The sequence below is a fragment of the Chanodichthys erythropterus genome, chromosome 18 (genome assembly GCF_024489055.1).
Source record: "Chanodichthys erythropterus isolate Z2021 chromosome 18, ASM2448905v1, whole genome shotgun sequence".
NCBI lineage: Eukaryota > Metazoa > Chordata > Actinopteri > Cypriniformes > Xenocyprididae > Chanodichthys > Chanodichthys erythropterus.
Window position 1 is genome coordinate 18,299,954 of NC_090238.1, and position 10,469 is coordinate 18,310,422.

The window sequence follows — 10,469 nt, forward strand, 5'->3', positions numbered from 1 at the left end:
AGGCCAGGACTCTTATCACACGTGAAGTTTGGGGCAGATCGACATTCAAATGAAACATTCAAACACCATTCAAACGATAACTCAAGATCTTCGCAATTTAACATTGCTAAGGCTTTAAGATTAGCCTGACCATATATAATGTGGTTCTGGTTACATCTCTATGAGGAGTTAATCACAGTATAATATGTCATTTCATGTTGCTCACAGATGGCGCTATGACTGTAACTGAATATTACACATGTGAAGTTTGGGAGAAGTTCGGACATTGTATACCTGAGTTACAACAACATCCTGTTTCATGGCGAAACTATGTCAGGCCATCATGGACACGCTCTTTGGCAAAAACTCAAGATCTTCACAATTTAATGTCGTAAAGGCCTTTAGATAAGACTGACTGAATATGATTTTGACCTGATTAAAACTTTGGTAGAAGTTTGTTAAAGTAAAACGTGTGGAAATGGCAAAAACTGCAAAAATTTTGTAGAGAAAATTCAAAATATCTCACTTCCTGTTGGGTTACATGTGTCTACTGAATTTCATACTTGTACGTGAAATGTAGCGTGAATGGCGATTAATTGAAATTTTTTAGATGGTGCTATCGAGCCATTTTGCCATACCTAATTCAGGTGATCAGGTTCTGATCTCGGTCTCCAGCTCTGCTGCAGTGCATCCTGGTCCAGCTTATTCAGACTCTGGGAGCACAAACGCAGATCTCTGATGTGATCAGACAGACTGTCCACACAAACATCACCCAGAGGGCCTGACACCTGACAGCCTGTTTTGAAGAACGAACTTTAAATGTTAGAGGACACACACTGTAAAATACACAAGCCACATCCACAAACAATCATTTTAAGTTTGTTTAGATCAGGGGTCGGCAACCTTTTTGTCATGTTTTTGTCAGTTTTTTGCCATTTTTAAGTCCAAGTTCATGAGTTTTAACTGATCAGTTTTGTTAAAACTGTTCTATTTACACTGGGCAACATAACAGTCTCTGCAAAACAAATATAAATACAATTTTTATGTCGCTATATGCAAATTCAATGGAGTTCACGTCATTGAAAGCAAGATATACTGTATGACCTCATTTTATCATCAGCTAATTTTAAGATCAAAGACTTCAATTGGAGAGACAGCGGTATCTGCACTGTTAAGATCATTTAGTTTCACTACTTTTAATGAAGATGAATGTGCGTTGAGCTTCAGGATGTGACTGTGTTCCATATGTCAGTTTGCACATTGGCTAGCTGAGGAGATACTCAGCTGCTCATCTGTGGCAATGTGTGCTGCAGTGGTGCTGTCATAGATGGGAGCCATTATAAGACGCTCTCGCATGTTTAGTTTTACCATTTTGGGAGGAATAAAACTTACATTTGTGGTTTCAACAACCATATGCATTTTGTGCAGTTTTAACTGGAATGCAAAAAAGTGCCCTCTCTTTCAGTCTTTTCATGATTGGATAGCTATTCGATCAGAGTAAACACATGTGACCAGGTACACATGAACAGAGTTTCCAGATTCATCAGTCATTTTGATGTATGTAGAATTTTTAATAGGACTCAAAATACTTGTTTGAATATCTCTGAAATGTATAGCATTAACCATGTACAGCGGAACAAGCTGTAAGCTGTCAGTCAGCAACTCGTGTGCATGTGATGGTTTATCAGAGCTGAGCTCTTTCATTGACTTGTGCAGTTTCATTCTCACACTAATAGTATTTATAACTCCTAACTTAATAAAACAATTTACTATGATGAATGATTATCTCAAAATGTAGATCTGTATGCATGTTTGTGGTATTCTGTCTGAATAAAATATTTATAACACCTCTCTTCGCTTTTGTTCAAGTGCTGTGTCAGCGATTACACCTCTGAGTGTTAGAAGCCGACCCCTGGTTTAGATTGTTAGTGACACATTCAACACATTGTCAGTAAACCTACTACAGGGACAGTACCCTTAACACTGTTTTGGGGTTTGAACCTAAACCCTTTTTGTTATCAGCCCAGATCATTAACCACTAAACCACTGGCAGAATCCAAAAGCAAAATATAGGCCTACAATAAAAGGACAATTTATGCCTCTGAGCAGATAAGATGCTGGCAAACAATACTGAATATAACTAAAAAGCAACTGGGAAATAGAAAATACCTTGAAGGTTGAGCTAATAGGAGACGGTGTTGCTGGAGGAAACGTGCAGAGAGGCCACAGGCTTGCAGGGACAGAGAGGAGAGCAGGGGACAAGCGGACAGAAGACTTGCTAGTGCTTGTGTCCAGCCATCACCCAGAGGATTCATGCTTAAATTCAACTCCTCTAGACACTACAGAGACAAAAAATGTGAACAAAAAAGGAGAGTAAAAATGAATATAAAAATAATTAAGAGAAAATTATGAAAACTCAAAAATCTGTATCAATAATTTAAACTTTAATTCAATAGTCCACTTTAGACATTCTACAAACTATAAGTAACTTTGCAACTATATGTCAACTACATCATTCATTTTCAACATGTCAATTCTCTTTAAAGTAGTAGTAGACTATTAGGTTAGGGTTAATAGAATAAAGACATGTAGCTGAAAAGTTACTTATAATCAGAAGAAAGTCTGTTGGAGAATGTCCAAAATGGATTATTGGAATAAAGTGTTACCATATCAATTTTACAACCATCTGATACCATCACTGTACAATGGTACCACTACAGCATTCTTGAAGTTGTCTGTGATCTGTTGCAATAAAATTAATGAAGTGTGAATTTCACATCTCTGTTCTTTTAGACTTCACCAACACTTCCCACGTAAAACCACAAAACCAAAAAAGGGAAGCAAGACTTTTTCAACCCACCACATCCTGACAAGACATATATAAAGTGTAAGATATTCATTCTTTATACACGCTACATAAGCTGCATGTTTCATGTGGCCACACCCTCACTAACGACACTATTGTCTTCTGCAGAGCTGCTTTACAGCTGAATTAGGCCCAAGCACCGATGGTGTGAGAACTATTTTAATTTGAAATGAAATTTCATAATTGTTACTGCACACAGTTATTGAACTGAATCAACACTGTACTGACTTGAGCTGAATCATGACACTGTTGATTTTCCAGAGCTTCTTTACAACAGAATTTAAAGGCGGGATATCACACACAGTTTCTGCCAATCTCATGTTAATCTTAAGTACCTACAGAGTAGTAGTGAATCCTTCATATCTCCAAAAAGTCTTTAGTTTTATCATATTTATAAAAGATACATACGCTGTACCAAGTCTTTCTGAAAACAGCTGAGTGCCTGGAGGCGTGCCGTGTGAGCGGAGCTAAAGAGTGATGAGCATGCGCAGCTTTTTTATCTAAACAAATGTATTTAAACACACACAATACGCCATCGCATTATCCCTGGATAACTTTTGAATCACTATAATGAATATAGCGTATAGTGAATGATGAATAATGAATTTATGAATTCACTATACGTTCGTGTTGTTTACATTATATGCACTTAGGAGCTTATTGCCAACAAAACAGACATTTGAAGCAGTTTTATTCGCCACCTGCGGTTCTGACTCATGACCGAGATCATTATCGCTGTAAGCTCTCCATCTTTCAGTTTCAAACGATCTGTAAATCCAGCGTGGAACTGGGCCATTTATGAAACCATAAGAGCTGAACCTGAGGGCTTGAGCAGCCACAGAAAAACACAAGATATTCTGCATTAGTTTAACCAATAAAAAAGTGATTGCAACTATTAGTTTCTATGGTTTTTTTAAAGGTGCCCTAGAATTAAAAATTTAATTTATCTTGGCATAGTCATATAATAAGAGTTCAGTTCATGTAAATGACATACAGTGAGTCTCAAACTCCACTGGTTCCTCCTTCTTATAAATCTCATTTGTTTAAAAGACCTCTGAAAAACAGGTGAATCTCAACATAACACCGACTGTTACGTAACAGTCGGGATCATTAATATGTATGACCCCAATATTTGCATATGCTAGCTCATGATCGAGGCATTACACTAGGGCAAAACATCTGTATGTGCACAGATGAATCTAGGTAAGCAAGCAAGGAAAACAGTGAAAAATGGCAGATGGAGCAATAATAACTGACATGATCCATGATATCATGATATTTTTAGTGATATTTGTAAATTGTCTTTCTAAATGTTTCGTTAGCATGTTGCTAATGTACTGTTAAATGTGGTTAAAGTTACCATCGTTTCTTACTGTATTCACGGAGACAAGAGCCATCGCTATTTTCATTATTAAACACTTGCAGTCTGTATAATTCATAAACACAACTTCATTCTTTATAAATCTCTCCAACAGTGTAGCATTAGCCGTTAGCCATGGAGCACAGCCTCAAACTCATTCAGAATCAAATGTAAACATCCAAATAAATACAATACTCACATTATCCGACGCATGCATGACGGTCGGACACTTGGTAAAGATCCATTTTGAGGGTTATATTAGCTGTGTAAACTTTGTTTATGCACTGTTAAAGGCAAGCGCGAGCTCCGGGGGCGGAGAGCGTGTGACTTAAAGGGGCCGCAACCTGAATCGGTGCATTTCTAATGATGCCCCAAAATAGGCAGTTAAAAAAATTAATGAAAAAAAATCTATGGGGTATTTTGAGCTGAAACTTCACAGACACATTCAGGGGACACCTTAGACTTATATTACATCTTGTAAAAAAACATTCGATGGCACCTTTAAAAACAAATATCGAGAGCACATCAATGTAATGCATGAGCACAAAACTCTCAGCTCCACTTAATGCTGGGTTCTTTGGGAAACAAGGTTATCTTTCCCTCACAACCAAAAACACAATTCTTTGGTGACATTGTTGATTTTGTGAAGTCCTGTGACCTGTGCAGCGTTGCCGACGACTTCCGTAAAAACGAAATAACGAGCTGTAAATAAGTCTGTATACATGAAATAGCATTATACCCCCTTTAAGGACTTTTATAGTTGTATAAAGATCACACAATGAATATTTTTTTCAGCTAACGAAACGCCTTCAACTGACAATACAAATCAACTACAGAATTTTTTTTTCCAATGATGTAATTATTTTATGATGTAATGATTTTACCAGGCCTGGAAATAACACTTTTGAAATTTAGGCATTTATGCATTTGGCAGACGTTTTTATCCAAATTGAAATATATTGCATTCAAGGCATGCATTTTATCTGTTCATGCTTTCCCTTCAAACCCATCAAACCCATGACCTAGCACCATGCTCAATGCTAATACATAAGGTTTTCCAGGATTATGGGAACCCAGATTCTTGAAACTGCATAATGGGCAAAATTTCATCATGAAAAAATATATATATGCTCAGGGAACTGTTGAATATGGATAAATACATTTTAATAATGTCTTAATTTAATATTGTAATGAACCATGAACATGTTCTCGCTGAATGACAGGACTGGTGACTAACTAGACCAGATGTCACTCACCCCCTCCAACACGTCAGTGCACCATCATATAGGTTGTGTGAAAACACTCCACTCTCACTCATCACATTATATATGATAAAGCATCATGTGGGATGTCAAAGTGCAATTCATTTTCATTCAGTTCAAATGTATGTACATTATTCTTAATTTTCCTGGTTACATAAAAAAGAGAGAGCAAAAACAATTCTATTTTGTATTTTTTGCAATAGCTATGTAATGATCTGTTAATTAAAATCAAGTATAAATTTAATCAAGTTAGTGTTTTTACGCATTTTTACATTCCAAAATAACTAAAAGCAGTAACAACTTGAACAATATATATTATTTTTGAACTAATGTTCAGCTTTTCTTTTTAACAGTCAACTAGATATGAAAAGCAGTTTGCCCAAAAATGAACATTTTTTGAGACCCTCTCCAGTGATCTGATTGGCTGATATGTCTAAAATCCTGAGTCTGGGCAGAGTGGCAGCAGCAGACATTATTTCTGGAAGGAGGTCATTGTTCAGATGGTTGGCAGTGATGCGCACGCATTGCGCAGCTCCGTGAGACACCTCACATAGCAGGGACACACGCCGGTTCTCCTCTGAAACACACATATCATGAAAAAAATGAGACAAGCATGTTTTGTAATAAAAAAGATCCCAGATTTCTTTATGACTGAAAAGAAGTTTAATAAAACAAAGAGTCACTCACCCACTCCCAGACTCTGACAGGCTTTCCTGTAGCGCTCAGGGAGCGGAGGACGATCCCATGAACACACTTCAGCAAGAACCTGCAGCAGGAAGATTGACATAAAAATGAAAAAAAGAAAGGTTTTTGGTGGAAATTAACAAACTTTTAGACTATTTACCACACAAAGCTACTGTATGGAGTCGAAAGACTAGTATCGCACTCTAGTTGTATGGACTACTTTTATGGATTTTTAATTTTATTTTATTTTATTTATTATTTTATTTTGGATCTTGGCACACTTTTTTTCAAGGGGAAAATCAGCCTGGACAATAAAAAAGAAGAACAATAAAAAAGAAGAAGAAGAAAAAAGAAGAAGCCAAGCCCTTTCACACTTCAGACACACCTAGTAATATTTATAACGCATTACTGAGACTGTAGTATTTTGTTTTTTAAATGATGGTGCAACTTCACTACTAGACTAAATCATGTGTTATGAATAATATTATCTTTTGGTTTTGTGTCAATGAAGTTTCAAATAATTATGAAAACCAAATTTAAAACATGAAAATTACTAGACTATATAATCATGATTTTGGTATGGAATCTTGTTTCCGCCATGGAATAAAAAAATGAAAAAATATTTATATCTCATAATTTTATCATTTGAGGTATAAAGTTTATACCTCATAATTCTGAGAAAAAAAAGTTACTCAGAATTGCAACATTATTTCTCACAATTGTGACTTTATATATCACAATTCTGATATTTTTTCTCATAATTGCGACATATAAACTCACAATTACGAATAATGAAGTCTGAATTGCAAAATATAAACTCGCAATTCTAAGAAAAAAAAGTCAGAATAGTGAGATATAAAGAAATTACCTTTTTTATTTTTTATATCCTGACAACAAGCTTCCATAATTTGGTCATTAATAGTTTTTTGTTTTATAGTGACATGGTGATCAGGACCTCAAAATGAAAATGTTGTTCTAAAAATGTGGTAAGAAAGAAACTACAGAATAGAGACATGAAACCAATTAATAATGTGCAATAAAACAGTTTAGTGTAATTCATATATTCATATATTCATATATTATATTATATTATATTATATTATATTATATTATATTATATTATATTATATTATACCACCCACATGAAAAAAAAATGATGTACTGTTTATTATTATTAGTTTATTATTAATTTATTTTCCTGGTGATTCTTTTGCTCTTAGCTGTGACAGTATAATTGTTTTGCAACAATCTCTCTATAAACTTTTTTTTTTTTTTTTTAAAAACACAAAAAAAATTATGCAAAAGCAAAACAATACATAGAAGTTTTCACGTGACCTCTGACCTCTTCATTGGTGTGCAGTACGGCCAGCAGTGGATCTGTGGGTAAGAGCAGAGCGCCCTCTTTCTGCAGGGAGAACGTAGCAGTAATCCACACATCTGATAGTAGTGCTGAGCAGGGGTTTTTGACTAGTTGTAGAATAGATAATCTGTTATCGGGTATAGATTTCTCACTAAAGATTTATATTACAGCTGTGGCATGTTGTAGCTATAGTTTCTGTGTTGCTATTTTTTATAACAAATGCTATAAAAAGAAAGAAAAAATGGTCTTACCTGTAACTATATCCTTATTGTAACAAATGCAGTTGACAATTACAAGAACTGTTACATTAAAGGCCGAGTACAAGTTAGAAAGAGCTTTAAAATATGGACCTTCTTGAATTTTTGACTAAACAATTGGTTATTAATGTATGAATATGAATCTTTGATTACTGTACTGTATTTTTCTTTTACATTTACATAATAAATCATCTGCTAGTGCTAGCTACAGCCATGGGAGCTCTGACTAAATACTGATACCTAGTGGCTGCCATTCCAGCACCTTGTTCCAAGATGGCTGCCATTCCTAGTTCTCATCCCTCTATGGCTGCCGCACCACCGCCATGCCTGAGCCCTCGGTCAAGATGGCCGCTGCCACGTCTGAGCCCTCAGCCGGAAAGGCTGCCACCATGCCTAAGCCTCCAACTCCCTTCCTCATCCAGAGTCCAGAGGCGACTCCCTTCCTTGTCCATATATAAAGTTATTCTAATGTTCCCCTAACATTAGGGCTGATTTATACTTCGGTGTACTAGCCAAAACTGTGCACTGGGTATACTATGGTGGTCGAATTTCACGTGAAGTTTATAACAAAGTGAATATGGTGTACATAATATAGGTATGTTGATTTCAACACAGCTACCGGTCAGTAGGATTTGCTATTGCTTAAGATGCAAATAGCCTGAATAACTGAAGAAAAAATGTGGCCAGCTAGGAGATGATTGAGGTTTTCAACTCAGCACAACCACACAAGCTATTTCCTCTTTTGTCATGTCTTTCTTACTCACTGCAAAAAAATGCTGTTCTTACTTAGAATTTTTGTCTCGTTTCCATTCCAAATATCTAAAAATTCTTAGATCAAGAAGCATTTTCTTGACAAGTAAAAAATATTTTCTTGTTTTCAGGAAAAATAAGTCAAAATTAAGTGAGTTTTTCTATAAAAACAAGCACAATAATCTGCCAATGGGGTAAACAAAATAATCTTAATCCAAACCGAAAACTTTTTTAAAAACTTTTTTAAAACTTATTTTTAGTTTGAAATAAGATTATTTTGCTTATTATTTTTCACTGAATTTTTACTAGTGGTGGGCCGTTATCGGCGTTAACGTGCTGAGTTAATGCGAGACTCTTATCGGGCGATAAAAAAAATATCGCCGTTAATCTACTTGTCAAGAAAATGCTTTAAGATATTTTGACTAACAAGACAAAACTCTTAAGTACAGCATTTTGTCACTGAAAGGTTCAAATATCTGATAAGATCATCTTTAAATCTACTTGAATCTTGCAGATGCATCACAATGATGTTTTAAGAACTCACTGTCTTTTATTATTTTATATGAAAAAATAATAATTGTCTTTTATTGACAACATATTTTAGTTTGTAATGTATATTTTTTCATGTTACAATGTGCCACACCTATGGGGCATGATGTCACATTTCACTTCCCTTCTTTCGGGGTAAAAAAGTTTACATTAATGAAACAAAGCCACATATTTGTACCAGACATGTGTGAAATTAATGTGGAAAAAAAGTAATTCTCTGCACCCAAACTGAGAAAGTCATAAAGCATTAGGTTGTGCCCCACTCTCCCCTACATCTCCTCTGAAACTCACTGTCTATCCATCCAGATATAACAGAAGTTATATTTGTAATTCTAATTCCATGCCAAGTGTGAGAAATACAGAGAAAAAAAGAACATGATGTGTGGCCAAATATGGTGTCCCATACTCAATATTTGTGCTCTGCATTTCACCTATCCAAGTGCACACACACAGAAGTGAACACACACGCCCGGAACAGTGGCAGATCATTTTGCTGTGGTGCCCGGGGAATGATTGGGGGTTAGGTACCTTGCTCACGGGCACCTCAGTTGTGCAGAGTGCTGTTCATTCACCCCCACCCACCCCACCTACATTTCCTGCCTGTAATTTGACTCAAACCCACAACCTTTGAGTTACAAGTCAGACCATTAGGCCACAACTGTGCACAAAACATGAAAAAAAAAAAAAAAAAATCTCTTCTAAAACTGGTTCAAAGGAAATGATTACAGCTACATGCACTACTTTTCGTGACACAATGGACAATACATCATATTATTTGAATAATGCTGAATGTCTGAAGCCTTTAAAGTGATTAAAAATGTTCTGTGTGTCTGTGAATTGTTTGTCAAACATTGCTGTTTAGTTGTCTGGTTGTTGTGGCAAGGGACTAGTGTGAAAACCAGACCAAGTGCTCTACATGACACGTGTAGGTGCTGGTAAAGATGAACCAGCCCTCTTAAAGGAATCTTCACACAAAATCATCATCACACATACACCCTCATGTCAAACTTTCTTTCTTATACGGAACACAAAACAATTTTAATCCAGTTGGTTAAGTTGATTACATTAGACCTAAATTATTAGGGTTGGAACTGAAAAGTGTTTATGGAAAGCTGCTTTAACATGTAATTTCTTAAAATGTACTAGTATCTTATATATTAGATGATAAGTACTAGTTCTTATATATTAGATACTAGTACTTGTTCATTAGAAACTCGTACCTATTAAATAGACACTAGAACTTAATAGATGCTAGTACACATTTATTAGATTCTAGAACTTAGTCCAAATGTTACTAATAATATTTTTTTTTAATTGAACTGCAGTGGCCATTCTGACTAGTCATAAGATGAGTAAAAAAAGCAGTTGTGACTAGTAAGATAAGAATTGCTTCTAGTAACAA

At 35.5% G+C, this 10,469-nt stretch overlaps 1 protein-coding gene across 1 annotated transcript; it reads right to left on the reverse strand.

Annotated features, from left to right (window-relative positions):
• Positions 1 to 617: 617 nt before the first annotated feature.
• Positions 618 to 8,159, reverse strand: LOC137006266 (tonsoku-like protein). The gene is made up of 5 exons (XM_067366899.1): positions 8,085 to 8,159; positions 7,494 to 7,556; positions 6,155 to 6,233; positions 5,871 to 6,044; positions 618 to 775 (listed from the first exon to the last, which is right to left on the reverse strand). Exons 1-5 carry the CDS (start codon positions 8,157 to 8,159, stop codon positions 618 to 620), a joined length of 549 nt encoding a protein of 182 aa, XP_067223000.1.
• Positions 8,160 to 10,469: the final 2,310 nt, after the last annotated feature.

Excerpts from the sequence above, each read along its gene's own strand:
- LOC137006266 (XM_067366899.1), bottom strand. The coding sequence starts at position 8,159 with ATGGTGGCAGCCTTTCCGGCTGAGGGCTCAGACGTGGCAGCGGCCATC. Across the intron at positions 7,557-8,084 it reads AGGGCTCAGGCATGGCGGTG|AAAGAGGGCGCTCTGCTCTT; the intron begins GTGCGGCAGCCA and ends TTCTCCCTGCAG. Across the intron at positions 6,045-6,154 it reads CTGTCAGAGTCTGGGAGTGG|AGGAGAACCGGCGTGTGTCC; the intron begins GTGAGTGACTCT and ends TGTGTGTTTCAG.